This window comes from Corythoichthys intestinalis, chromosome 3 (assembly GCF_030265065.1).
Source record: "Corythoichthys intestinalis isolate RoL2023-P3 chromosome 3, ASM3026506v1, whole genome shotgun sequence".
Lineage (NCBI taxonomy): Eukaryota > Metazoa > Chordata > Actinopteri > Syngnathiformes > Syngnathidae > Corythoichthys > Corythoichthys intestinalis.
The window spans coordinates 35,360,614-35,375,757 of NC_080397.1; the positions used below are offsets into that span (position 1 = coordinate 35,360,614).

Sequence of the window (15,144 nt, forward strand, 5' to 3'; positions counted from 1 at the left end):
GTGCATTCTGTGATGTAAACGCTCGAGCCTACTAGCGCACGTACTTCAGAACCGGTTGTTTATATGTGAATTGTCTCGCCCTATGTTTGTATATGTATATTTGTTGTTAATAAAGTTTTTTTTTTTTTTTTTCTTTTAACAAACTTCAGAGCGGGTGTTTTCACACTCAAACCGGAACAGCGCGTGTGGCAAACACACACACGCAAAACAGATGCAGAGGGATATGATGGCTGAGCATTCAGAGGAAAATGTGTCCTTTACGAGATGGAGATATAAACACAATTTCAAGTTGGTAGAATTTAAAGGAAAGAACGTGCATGTAAAGTGTAATTTATGTCCCGGGGCAAAGCTTTTGCCGACGTATGTGGTAAGCAATTCAAATCTGTTTATTTTTGTTGCACTTCAAGTGTAGGATAAATATGTTGCTGATGAGGTGCAATAAATATTACAAGGTTCTATAACACAACTACCTGTCTGTTCTTCTCTATTCAACTGACTCGAATACTGCTCAGAAAATTTCAAATTCTTTGACATACAACGACTTCTTTTTAAAGTAGTGGAAATAGTTACTTTCCCTGGTAACTAGTTACTTTTATTATAGGGTAATTCAGTTACTAACTCAGTTACTTTTTGGAAAAAGTAATGAGTAACTATAACTAATTACTTTTTTAAAGCAACGTGCCCAACAGTAGTCATCGTCCAATGTATGTTTTAAAATTATGCATTTATCTTAGTCTCGCTCCATCCAGTGGCAGTGAATAATCATTTTCAGTGACACTGATGATGAGAGACCTCCATTCTATTTGAACTGGGAAACACTAGCAGTCTATGATCAGTGTCAGCCTTTACAGTTTAACTGTTTAGAAGTCTGTTGCCATCAATGGCTGTGAATGAGTTAAAAGGACAGTGTATATAATGCCACACTGCCACACTAATACTGCTTGTGGACTGTACTACACATATAGTTCTGCTCGAGGGCGCTAACAAGTGTGTTGCTTTCACAATAAAATCAAAGTTCTACAGTTGTTGGAAATGGAGATTGTTTTCTGTGTGTCAGACTGTGGCAGTGCATCATTATACACACTCACTGAAACGATACGTTGCATGTATTATTACTCTAGTCTCTATCAAAGTATATACTCTTAGTTTGTAAATACACCGACTTCCAAAATATTAGAAAAAATGTAAGATGACAACAGGAGACACACAACAATAACAGCTTGACACATCACAGCTTCCTAGATGAAGCTACCGGACTAATCATTACTGACAGCACATTCAGGGGGTGAATTTGAGAGAATCAGTGAGGGAAAACTATTGTGTTAGACACCAACTGTTACAAATGGTGTTTGAATTTCAATAAACAAACAGCAGTTCCAAGCAGGCTGTGACTCAAGCGTGAAAGGAATGATTAGTTAGGGGAAATGTCTTGGTCACAGTATAAGTGTAGAGCGAGTGTACTTTTTGCAGTGTGTGTAAAGCAGCCGTTCAGTTCATATCATAAGCTCATTATATCAGAGCCATAAAGTGATTATGGCTCCAGTAAGGCATTGTTCTGCTGTTGACAGGATTAAATATGACTTTAGAGAGAGACTGATTATGCTTGCTCTCCGCTCAAGTGTTTGCTTGCTTTGTTAAAGCAAATACTGTATTAAACTGGACTGTTTGCAGTTAGCCTTTTTTCACTTGTGAACTTTATGGTTGCTGCTTGTGTTTGCTTTTTTTCTTATCTGAAAGTGCCCAACATATTTTTAGACACTGAGGTTTATTTTTATTATTATTATTGACATTGTTTTTTGCTGTTTTGAAATCCTTCGACTGGTCATAGTACATCTGATTTTTAGTTTTGCTCTCTCAAAACTATTAAAAATCAAAGATCTTGTCAACTATCATACATCTATAATGTTATATAAAGCAAAAAATAAATTACTGCCACATGATATACAAAACCTATTTAAGGTTCGTGAGAATATCTATAGTCTGCAAGGCTCTGGAAATTTTATGTTACCAAGATTTCGAACTTTTTGCAAAAGTTTTCGTGTGTCTGTATGTGGAGTGAAACTCTGGAACAATTTAGACAATAATTTCAAGCAGTGTCAAAATATCCAAAAATTTAGAATCGTTGTATAAAAATATGGTCTGGTCACAGTATAATGACATTTGCTGACAATATGTGTTGCTTTTTTGTCAATTGGTGTAAATATTGAAATTATTGTCAATGAGCATACTTTAGTTGGTTGTCTATTGGTTTAGTTGTGTTTGTCTGTTTTTCCTTTTTTCTTCATTTTCATTGTGTGGACAGGAGTATCCCACGAAGTAAAGATGCTGGACAATGAGATCAGGGGTGGGATAAAATACGTTTTTTCTTCTTCCCACTCCCTTTCGAGTGCAATTATTTTTGTTGAATTGTATGTTTTTTGGGTTTTTTTGTGTGTGCATGCTCGAAGTAAAAAAGCTTCATCAAAAAAAAAAAAAAAAATTGTATATTTTTTGGGTTTTTTGCGTGTGCATGCTCGAAATAAAAAAGCTTCATCGAGAAAAAAAAAAAAAAAGATTACAAATATGGACTTTCTTTTTTGCAGAAGAAATCAGGGCTACTGAAAACACAGGAGAAGGAGCGATGGAAGGAGAAGAGGGTTGTAAAACGGACAAAAACCGAAGATGAGGAGGTGGAAGAGGAAGAGGAGAATGTTCAGCCTTTTGTCGATCCACTGGAGAAAGGATTCTTTCATCATGCCCAGCGAGAACAGGAGAGGATGAACGAGAGGCTTCTCAAAAAAACATACTCCAAGAAGAACAAAATGGTTAGTGTCTTCTTCTTCAGCTCTTTAAGTGGGCAATTACATTTGCTTAGAAGTTATATATTAGTTACAAGGGGGAATGTATTTTTCATTTAAACTGAGATCGTGGCACCATATTGCCCCCAAGTCTTGTTTTAAATGCAAATCCTCTCAAAATTAGCTAATGCTATTAATACACGTCTTCAAGGAAAGACCCATGACACCACATTCCAGAGTCCATTTGGGGCCAGCTTTTCACAAACCTGTTAAGTTTTTAATGGGTCATTGATTGTCTCATAGTCAAGCAAATGGTCTTGGCATATCTTAGGCAAGGTCATTAATAATGAGTATTATTTTGCACTTCACGATTTTCATGTTTCCGTGTTCACGTAGCTGAAATCTGGGGGCTATGTGGCCTTAGCCCTGACATGAGGTGGTTTTAGTTTTGCTCCATATGATATAGTTGAAAGAGAAAATGTGCACCTGTCTAGCTGCATGTTTTTTAGTTACCCGAAGTTATATGGCGGAGCTGCATGTGTTGATGATCTAGGAATGCATTGTTACTTGTATTGATTACTGAAGTAGGCCTGCCAGTGTCCTAGGCTTTAAGCCCGACTCTGGTCCCGAAGTCTCTTTCCCTGCGAGACGGGCTGTCAATGTGTTAACAACTTGTTTAAATGGCACGATGTTTTCATGCTCATGTTTGATGCCAGTAGCCATCATAATGCAGTTGAAGAGTAAGTGAAATATAGCAGGGAAACCAACTAAGTAATGATTCTCATCCAGCCTGGAGGTGTTTTTCCTCAGATAAAAATATCTCATATATTTCCTGGAGATGTTGACATGACTGCAAATTAGTTTGGCAGTGTTATTTAGTTTGTAGCAACACAGACAGAACTGTGATACTCTGAAAAATGAATAGTCTGCAGCAACAGCAGCACATTTACATTTCAAACTACAAATAATGTCATGATGCAATATACCCTGAAAGCAGGAGCTGTTGCCATAAAGGACACGTGTTGCATTTGTTATTCTTGTATCAACTACATTGTTTTCTGTGTCAGCGAAGCACTTAGGATGAATGGGGGGTGTAAAAAAATCCACACAGTAACATTTTCAGAAAGGGTTCCCAGAAGAGTGGATGTTTTTCCACCACAGAAATTGGTAGAAAGAACTTCTTTCATTTTCAGTTAGGAAACAACAGGTCTATAGGTCTGATTGCCATTACGTAAATTGTACGTACATTACACGCCACCACTGAAATATTTTAAGGTAGGAAAAACATTCTCAATTGCTGCTTTATTCTCAAACAAAAGTTCAACAAATCACCATACTAGGTAAAACAGAGCAAAATGGAATAGTAAGCCAAGATTTTTGGTTGCAATTTTTTTATGCACACATTGCATAGAGAAGCCAATGAAAATCTTATTTTCTTTCTTTTTTTTTCTTTGCTATTTTCCATTATTTGAATGCAAGTATAAGGGTCTCATACATTTTAGAATGTCATACATTTTAATATAGCAGTAATCAAATATAAAAAAAAAAAATGTCCCTGCTCTCTATTGATAGGAGGTTCTTGGTTCATGACAGTCTCAATATATACAAAATATTTGCATTGCCTTAAAGTGCTTACGACAGGATTAAAAAAAAGTCTTAAATAGCATCATTATGTGAATTACAATCATATTTTGAGACAATTCGACGATATACAACAATTTGCCAAAGCGCAGATGACAAGAAATTAGTCTTTTAATCCGCCGTTTAGCCACACCTATACCATTATAGGGCTCTAGCGTCCCCAACAGGAGAATGATGTCGGCGGGGTCATGGTTTCATGTGATTTAGAATTCAGCCCACTGAGGGGGAATTATTCAGAACGAGGAAAATACGGCAAAGAGAGCCTTAAAATGTCATTGTTTCAGTTTCTCTACTCCAATATTTTTACAGGATATTCTTTTTATCGGAGTATTTTCCCCAATTGCTAAATAAATGGTATGGTCATGACAAATAACAGTCTATATGTCTTATATGAAATAATAAAAATGCATTTATTCAGTACAACATGGCAAAATTACTCCATAATGGTCAAAACTGTCGACTTCACCTTTATTGTCACACCTCCCGAAAGATTTTTTATGCAATCGTAGTTAGTGCTGCTTTTATCATTTACCTGCCCCGGCTTAGGAGAATGTAAAAAAATCAAGAGGCGTGACAGCTAGCTGAAATGCTAATCCGAACCTAGGGACATCTCAAAGTATTATTTTCGCTTTTCGGAGTGAAAAATCACACAAAACTAGCTTGGATCATGTCACACAGCGGCAGGGTTGTCGATTGTTTTCGCCGATCGGCAACCTGCCTGGCGGCGAGCAAGTTACAGCTCGTTCCCTTGCTGCGGACATGAGTGCTCGCCAGGGAAGCAGCTGGAGAGTACCACCTGACAAACCGGCCGACGTCAAGGAGCGCGTAGTTGCCACATGGTCAACACGAATATGGCGTAAAATAATGCTTTACTACACGGCGAAGACATAAACAGTGAGAGAGCGGCGTGCAGTCGTTGTGCAGCTAACATGGCAGGATGTGTTTGAGGAGAACTTTTCTACATGTCCGTCCATGATCAAACGTAAGTAAATAGTCCTTTATTCAAAGAAAGTTTTGATTGTTTACTTTGTCATCGCTGTATTCACGGCCATTTTTAACATAAAGTTGCAATTTCTGTTGGGGTTGAAACTTTGACAGAACACCGGGCACACGAAGAGGGCAATAAGCCGAGAATAGAGCGGTGTGTGCAAACAAGCCGCCAGTCGTCGGCCGAGTGGCATTCTCGGTTGACAGTCAGCCACAAAATGCAAGAAACCTCCGTATTAAAATGTGTGCCAGTATTTGACATAATTCAAAATACGATGTTTACTCACTTCCTCGTAAGTCCAATGGTCCCACAGTAGTAGGGCTTGTTTTGGCCCATATCTGCGGTGAACAGGAACCTTTTGAAACCTAAAAAGGCTCACACGCCCCTTCCTGGTGCAGCAACAATTTTCTGCACCCGTTTGGCTGGCGTGATGCGAAAAATAAACAAAATCAAAATCAGCTGAATCCGCAGTCTATCTGCATGCTAAAAAGCAATGCTGTATTGTGAGATACTGACCCGGCTGACGTCACGTCAAGTCCTAAACCCGAGAATGAAGGCGGAAGTCACTCATTTTCATGGCGAGGGATTCAAAAATTGAATATATTAAACGACCGCTTCCACACACATCCAATCCGTCCATTTCATTCAGGAACATAAAACACTGCGTGAAATATGAAATAAACATACTTTTTGGTGTCATACGCACTTTAAGTATGCATTGTCCATTTTAAGCACTGCCACTTGTTAATGTTCTAACACAACTCAGGAAAAGCATTATTTTTTATTTTATTATTTTATTATCATTTATTTATTTCATTGCTGCCCCCTTCCTTTGGAACTCACTCCCTAAACCCATCCACACCTGTTCAGACCTTCCTACATTCAAAAAATTGTTAAAAACTCACCTTTTCAAACTAGCTTTTAATTTATAATTCTTTTCTCTATTGTTTTTTTTTTCTGCTCAAGTTGTTCGCTGCTCTTCTTTTCGTTGTTTCAACTGTAAAGCGTTGAGCATCCGTAAAGGTGCTCTATAAATAAAATGTATTATTTTTATTACTATTATTAAAATAAATACATGTATTTAAATCTTGTAGTAGTTTATCATGTCACAGAAATGTTATTTGCATCCTTCCTCCCAAGCACCGTTTCTAATAAGAAAGATATGAATAGATATCATGGTATTTTTTTCCTAAGCTGTAAAAAGATGCTTGCAGGATACTCCGCATCATGCGGTTGACCTTCAACACGCTTCAAATGGGAGCTATGAATAACACATAACGCTGACTCGCAGATGGACTCACATACTCAACGTGCATACACACACACACACACACACACACACACACACACAACGCTGTTGTCCATTAGTACTATGTTATACACGCACTGCCCACCACTAACAATGTCACATATGAAACCCCTCCAGACAAGATACTCTATTATTCTGACCCTCCCTCAGGCAAGACTCTCTCTACAAGTTCATCCTGTGGACAAGAAGGGGTGGCTGGAGAGCTGAATTGAATGCGAGAGCACTGCTGGCAGTTAGGTAGAGTTATCAGGATGACTGATACTGCTCGGCATTCTGTTGTTTGGTGTAACCCCTAAGTGGTTGCAGCTCGGCCTCGGACTCTCAGGGCAAATTTCTAGCCACATTGCACACATTTTACAGATAGATCAAGTTACTCTGCACATGTCATGAGTCATCTTCACTTAAGTGTTGATTAACTGCATGTCACGCTTGTAGCGTACAGAGATTGCGGTTAAGTAATAGTGTATGCATTTAAATTAGTGAGGGTTGGGTAGGGTGTTCCTATAATAGAACAGCAGTGCAATTCCTTTTTTGATTTCGTTTAGTCAAGTGATTATTCATTGATTTTCTTAGGAATTCACTAACTTGAGCACATGCATTGTCATTCAATATACAGTGGTACCTCTACATACGAAGTTAATTTGTTCCAGGACCTTGTTTGTAAGTCAAAATAGTCAAATGACGAGCAAGATTTTCCCATAATAATACTTTATATTTCCATTAATTCGTTCATCAGCCCAAAAACCTACTCTAAATCCTTATTACAAATGGCAATTACACATAGCAAAACAAATAAAATATAAACAAATAATAATAATTCATGTAATAACGAATGAAACGAATCAGATTCAAATGTGGTGGATGTGTTATGCGTGCTGCACCTAAATGCACCGCGTGGCTGACGTGACAGAGTGAGAAAGGTGGGGTAGAGATTTTACTTTGTCTTTTAATGTTGTGTTCTTGGCATCAAATACGGTGGACAGTAGGTGTGCTTTGTTGCACAAGTTCTGAAATATATGATTAAACCTAAAAAAGCTGTTGATTTCTTAGGTAAGGTTACCACAATAATAATTGTCACCTTAACTTTTAAAGACTGCAAAACGGAGATCAGAGGAAGTCTGTTGAGATCGTAGATATTTTACGGCAGTATTGTCGAGCCAGTTCACGGATGCGCACACCACGGTCGTATTTTTCGATCTTTTCCATCTTCATTTCAATGGTAAGCGTCACCTTTTTCCTTTTTTCACCACCTGCATTAACCTTCCTGGAACCCGTGTTGATTTCTCTCACAAGAAAATCCACCGTGCGTCCGTCTGGCGGCAAAACAAAGACACGGCGTCGCTCTGATAAATCGTCGTATTTCGAGCATGTCGTCGGATGTAGAAACAAATAGCGAGTCAAATTTTACGCCGGATGTCGAAAAAATCGTGTGTCGACGCAATCGTATGTCAAGGTACCACTGTAATATTCTTCTTGTTTTATTGATACTTTAAGAGCAATAAGTTCTAACTTTAAAAGGATTTTTTTTAATCAATATGATTGAAATTATAAAACTTTAGGGAGTTTTAGCATTCATTAGTTCTCAATTTTAATCATCTTTTTAGACAAGCGTATGCTTTCAAATGTGGACACAGTTCAAGAAAGACCTCTCTTATTCATTTCTATGAATTTGCCCCTAAAACAAGGTCCATAAAGCCACTGTAGGAAATCTCAACCAAGTAGAAAACCTTTAGATAAAACTAGAAAATGGAATGTCAGTAATAAGGCTTATTTAATCTTAATTATAGCTATGGGGACTATTTTTTTCCTTTTAGTTTTTAGTTCTTTTTTAATCCCGAAAATGTAATATTACAGGAAATAATACTAAATGCTACTACACATGCTTGAATTAGTGTCAATTAATTTTATCACAGTATTCAACCCGCTGACTCACAAGAATATGAGAAACAGGAAGACAAAAAAGATGCGTTACCTTAAGTTGGAAGCAAATTATGGCAAAGTACAGTTGAAGCTACACACCTGTGCCTGCTGTGCTTTGCCAGGTGACTACACGGTACTGCGAGCTGTGATTAATGACAAACCATGCAAGGCTCTTTGTCCACACACACACGCTCACACACTCATATCTACAGGGTCACAGAGAACTAGCCATAATCATTGAGATGTAGCACAGCTATCTCAGAGCAAAAGCTCAGGGGATGAACGGGCTCGGGAACATTAAATTAGCAGAGATCCATTGTCTTGCTCGGTAGAGAGCACACTATGCTCGGATTAGACTGAGAGACAGAACTCCTCCAGGATATCTAATGAACAGACTACCAACATTGTTTTTATTGCAATGTGCAATCCTGTGCGTACATTGCATGCATTTGTGTGGTTATGAGACTTTTCCCTCAGGGGCGAGGAGAGATGTTAGCCATAATGTGTGTCGAGACATTATTTCTCTATTCCTGGCTGGCAGGCACCATGTGATTACTCTCTTTATTTACCTAATTTATTAAAACTGAAACCTCCCAGGCTACATTACATTCCATTTATGTATCTACTGCAAAATCTGTAACTATAGCAACAGATATATTGCCCCTGGTAGATATTTAACAAGAGAAGACAGCAGGGAAAGACACTTCATTAAAATCAAGGCTCATAATTTACATGATCATTGTGGTGCAACACAAAATTGTGTGCTTTGTGCAATGTTAAGTATCTGGGGTGCCTACAAAGGCATTTTCAAGAGCAGGTTATCGCAGTTCAAGCTGCAGTTCAAATGAGGTCAGATTTTATACTTAGAATATTTTTGTCAAACGCTTTGGTAACCACAATTCATTATAAATAAAGAATAAATAGATGGCATCATTCCAAACTCTGAGATTTTTATCAGTGCACAGCAATTTAAAAGAGAATGTCTTTTGTAACTGTAACATTTATTTAGCCACCAAAAAAAAAAAAAAAAAACGTTCCATTTTTCACAGTTTTACTTGCTGAATGTTGTACTATTAGGCAAACAAATTAGGTCATGATGTTAGACAAGAGGGTGTGGTCAAATTTCTATTATATGGGTTTAATGGAGTTGAGGTCAGAGCTGTTGAGTTTTTCTCACAACAAATTGATCAAACCATATTATATGGACATTGTTTAGTGTTCATGAGCCTCTAGCCACTGGGACATAAAACTCTTCTGGCTTGTACTGTCAGCACTTCGATTTGCTTGTATAATTTGTTAGGGCAATTTTTACACCTACCTCAGACAAGCCACCCTAGTTTTCCTTTAGTTTTTGCTATTGCAGAAGCTGTTACGGTGTTATGCTTTTTTTGTCCTGTCAGTAGCTGAGTATTTGGGTAATGGCCAGTAATTGTGAATCCAGCAACATGTACTCTACCTCTAAACCACAGTAGCCTACTTGAACATAAACATGGGTCTTCAGTCTTCAAGTCATATTGATTTACATAGCCATAAATCACAACAATGTCTTGCAGTAAACGATGTATGAGTGGTAACATTAACTCAGGCTACATCTATACAAGGATGGAAAATGGTCTTAAATGTGTAATTAGTTGGACTATACGGCATGTCGGCTACACTAGCATGCCTATTATCGGGATTAGTTGTTAGATGGATAATGTAGGCGGGTAATATTACCCACCGTTTAATATGGACTGCTATCTCCGTACAACAATCGGATACTAAGGAAGTGACGTCATGCCGTCGCCATTTGTAGTGCGGCATGACAGCATCGTAAACAATGAAGGCAGACGATCACGATGTGGCATTCCTGCTCTTTTCTTTTTAGGGCTGCAGCTATCTATTATTTTAGTAGTCAATTAATCGATGAGCCATTAGTTTGAATAATCGAGTAATTGGATAAGGAACATGAAAAATGAAATTACCTGAGCTGAGCCTCAAACGGTATAAAAAATAAATAAATAAATGAGGATCTCTGTACAACAAAAGAAGAATTGGCTAACTTACGTAGCAAAAGTCTGCTAGTTTAAATGCTATAAAATGCCAACTTTTTTACAATGCTCTTAACAAATGGTTCAGACACATATTCCCACAAAAATAGGCTAAATATAAAACTAAATCATGACTGTATTAAAAAAAAAAAAAAAAAACATTAGCTCAAACAAAATTTAGCTTATGTTGGTCTTAACAAGGAGCACCTGGATTCAGCCATGTGAAATGAGGCAGACTAGGCATTGTATCCATCCAAATTAATAAAACTAAATGCAAACACTATCAAAATAAACCATTACAACGCCACTTTAACTAAACGAATACGCAAAGCAGCAAATTTAATTCGACTTTTTTTTTAATCAAATACTCGAGTTAATTGATTAATCGTTGCAGCACTATTTCTTTTCCACACATTTTTCTTGAACCTTCAAACTACGTTTCAATAATATGCTTCAATTCAGTGCCCATTTGTGGTCCTCCCATCACGGATGACGCAGAGATGAGGGGTTTTACAGAGCTTGTCTCCCAAGTTGTCTCTGATCAGCCAGCTGCGGGGCTGGCCCCTCTCAACTCAATGCGACTGAACATGAGTTTATAAAAATGCATAGAGAAAAATTAAACCCAGAAAAGTGAACTGAGTTGTCCCCTCAGTCAAAGAGGTGTGCGATCACTTTTTTCCATGACATTTCTGCCTGTCAAAACTAGAGATGTCCCGATCCGATATTTGGATCGGATCGGACGCCAATATGGGCAAAAAATGCGCATCGGTATCGGATCGGTCGACACGGAAAAATTCCGATCCAGACTTCCGATCCAGTTTTTTTAAAAGTCCGGACCGGGTTTTCCAGCGCACCAATTTACATAATCCATTCCAGTTCTTGCTTCGGTTTCCCTAAAATCCGGTCTGCATTTTACGGCACACCTTCAACACACTACATTACCGTCTCCCAATTTACCGAGAGACTTCATCGATAAAAAGGTCAGCTTTGTGGGATCATTTCACCTTAAAGGACGACAAAGACGAAGAGGCAGAGCGAAACATATGCCACAATAAAGTCAAGCGTGGTGGTAAAGCTGTAAGAAGTTTTAATTCAACCAACCTAATCAAGCATTTAGCGAAATACCACCACAAACAATATAAGGAGTTTGCTAAGAAAACCGAAGACAAAAAGAAATGTCCTATGCAACTAACACTGGCAGAAACTATTGCTATGCGTGACAAACTGGCACTCGACAGCCCCAAAGCCGAGGGAATAACAAGAGTCGAAAAATTCATTCTGGATGACGAGCCATTATCTGTCGTGAGTAAAGACGCACCATCCAACACTTAGAACCACGGTACAACATGCCCAGCCGTCATTACATCCTTGAGTGATTCGACCGTGGAAGATTCGAGAACGATTCACAAAGATCCAAATTCCGATTATTGAAATATGTCGAGTAAAGTGGAACTAATACACAGCGCTGTCTTCGGGACGCAATGAGAAACGGACCGCATTGCGTCCCGAGAGTAAACATCATGCTTGTCATAGACCCGGGTAATGCTAATGCTCGACTCACGGCTTTAGCTCAACTCATGCCGCTGGATAAAAAACACAAGAATACCTGACTGCTGCTGACAGCCGCTACAAACTATGTCAACATCGTTTAACTGTACATAATAGATATCATATGTACTGTATATAGAACTAGATGCAAAATGACAGACTCGACGGCATTAGCAACATTGAAGTATGGAAAACTACATGCGTTAGTAAACGGCCGCCATCTTAAAGCAGGAGACTTCCCTAGTAGGCTGTTGTGAACCTTCCAAGCGAACCTATTTAACTTATTATCTAAAATACTCCTAAATCGGCAAAGTCTTGACTTGAATCTATCTTCAAAACAGTTTTAAAACTTTCACATGTCGAAAGTAGACTGAAGGGAAATTATGGAATAACGGGAGCAATTTTAACAACTTTAACAGTTGATTCGCAAAATTAAATGAATTGAATGTAGTTTAAAGCTGCTGATACAGAATGGGGTCTTGAATATTTTATTTACTGTTTTAAAATGTTAACTTGATACTGAAATAGTCATTTATTTAAACCTGAGAGGCTTTTTAAACAATTATTGTAACTAATGCACGAAACATTAAAAGCATCTAATAGCTTGGGGGGGTTTGTGGGATTTTCCACTGAGGTTGTTTGTGTGTTTTGCTTTTTTAAGACAGTTTACAATATTATTTGCACATTTTACTGACTGACTATGCCATTTCTGTTTGTTATTTATAATGTTTTGTGTTTGTCACTGAATAAACAGGTGAGTTTCTTGTTACCAACCATTGTGTGTTATTCAAACTCACCTAATTCAGCTGGCTAGTTGTTATCAAGAGTACTAAAACCCTTTTAAACATGAGTCTGACAACTAAGTAAGGAAGCTAAATAACTTTAAACTTTAATACATGCTCAGATAGGCCGGTATCAGTATCGGCCAGTATCGATATCGGATCGGAAGTGCAAAAACCTGGATGGGGACATCCCTAGTTTGAAATTTTTAGTCTAAAAATGCAATCCAATCCATTTTTTTAAATTAAAGTCTCGGGATCGGTTGTAAGATCACAAATCACAATGTCAGTCTTTCGTTTTTTTTTCGAAAGATTTTTTTCAGTCACAACTCGGCGACTGCTCGTAAAAGCCGAGCGTGCTCCCCCTTCACTCTCGCTCCTATGTGATGTGTTTAATTGCGTTCACGAAAAAAACAGTGATCACGTAATAATGACAGTCGAGAACAGGGGTCAGCAACCATGACTCCCTCCTTTAACACACCTGAATCAAATAATCAGGATCGTCATCAGGCTCCTTCAGTGCTTGCTGATCATTTGATTAGGGTGTGTTAAAGGAGGGAGACATGGAAAACAAGCTGCATAGCGGCTCTCAAGGACCAGAGTTGCAGACCCCAGGTCTAGAAGGTGTAGTCATTTCAAAATTTGCCGCCGGCGAGTAATGAGTTTCCGGTTCAGAGGTAAACCGCGCGGGCGATGATGTAACATATGAGACAGCTCCTTTCTATGCATGTGTAGTATGCGCAAATGCAGGCATACGTTGCATAAGGGGGGGGGGGGGTCTTAAACGCTCCTTAAGTGTATAAAAATAGTCGGCAAAATACCCTGGAGAAAATTATCTGTCCTAGTGTAGACGTAGCCTCAGACTGCAAGGTCTGACCTGATCTCCTATTAAAGTCGAAGGAGAGACATTATTACACCACACACCAACTTTATTAAATTTCCACCCACCACTGCAGTAGGCCTAAAATGAAAACAGATTTGACCAAGTTGTGTTAGCTGCCGTCAAAACAAAAAGCACACAAAATGAGATAATTGTATTCTCCTGATGGAAATACAACTAAGAAACATTTTTTGTGGGTGTGCATTCACCCAGGCCACATCCATGTAAAATGTACCAGCTGAGTTCATGTTTAATCATTATTACTGTATTGTTGAAAGCATGCCAGCCTACTGTGGCGTAAAAAGGGACTCTTAAAAAAAAACTAATTTTTTTTCAGCCCCTTTTACTTATTTAATTTTTAACGTTTTTGGAATGATTTCAGAATCTAGAGACATTTTTTGGTCTTGGTAAATACCCTAACTGTGATAAGTACCTTGTTTAGATGCAATTAATGGAGCAGATATGATACTTGCTGACCTGATACTTCACACTTGACGTGTTGATCTCCACCATCTGGGATGCTGTCCTTGTTAGAACTGCATCATTTTGTTTAAAGTAATTAGCACTTCAATTATCAGCTTTGTAACTCATTTTAATTGTCTTGGCTTGACAAATGTGCTGTGCTGTGCACAATATGTGTCTGCCATTTTACAATGTTTGAACATTTGTTTTGTGTCCCTCAGTAGTTTACATGCACATTCAATATGTGTTTAATCAAACATATTTAATTTATATGTGCCTGTGCATTTCTAATTGTGATGAAATTATTGACTATGTATAGAAACATCAAGCCATGGAAGTGTCATCTTTTTCACTTCAGCCAATTTGATCCCCACATTAATGGGATCTGCTGTGGCCCCTGCCCTTGTTTTTATAGCCCCGTGCTTGAGCGGCATTGTAACCAGTGAAACTCGACATTAACTCAGATGGACTAAATGGGATTAGTGTTGTCACAGAGACAGATGTGATCTTTTGCAGCTATTATGCTTCCAGTTTTAACGTCTGAATTGCTATGGTGCAACACTGACCCCTGCTGCATATAAACGGCAAAGCAAACGTTTACAAGGTGTTGCTAAATTGTGCTGCTTAGCTCGTTGCCATTTCGTCTGATATCATCCATTGGGGGTCACTGTTCCCATTCGAAAAAGATGGTAGGTACAACCATCAGCCACATTTCCCCCCACTTCTGCCATTTTGGCTGCCTCGCTAAAGCCTGCCTGCCTGTATTTGCAATATTGAGCCCAGGAGGGGTGGGTCTTTTGCCGGTTCCAT

General features: G+C 38.4%; 1 protein-coding gene across 8 annotated transcripts in view; it reads left to right on the forward strand.

Annotated features, from left to right (window-relative positions):
- The window catches only part of fbrsl1 (fibrosin-like 1), a 532,343-nt gene that overhangs the window by 152,502 nt on the left and 364,697 nt on the right, over positions 1–15,144 (forward strand). For all 8 annotated transcript variants that reach the window (XM_057831195.1, XM_057831197.1, XM_057831199.1 and 5 more), the window contains one exon: positions 2,583–2,804. In XM_057831195.1, the coding sequence (XP_057687178.1) occupies positions 2,583–2,804 (222 nt within the window). The remainder of the gene's footprint in view (positions 1–2,582; positions 2,805–15,144) is intronic.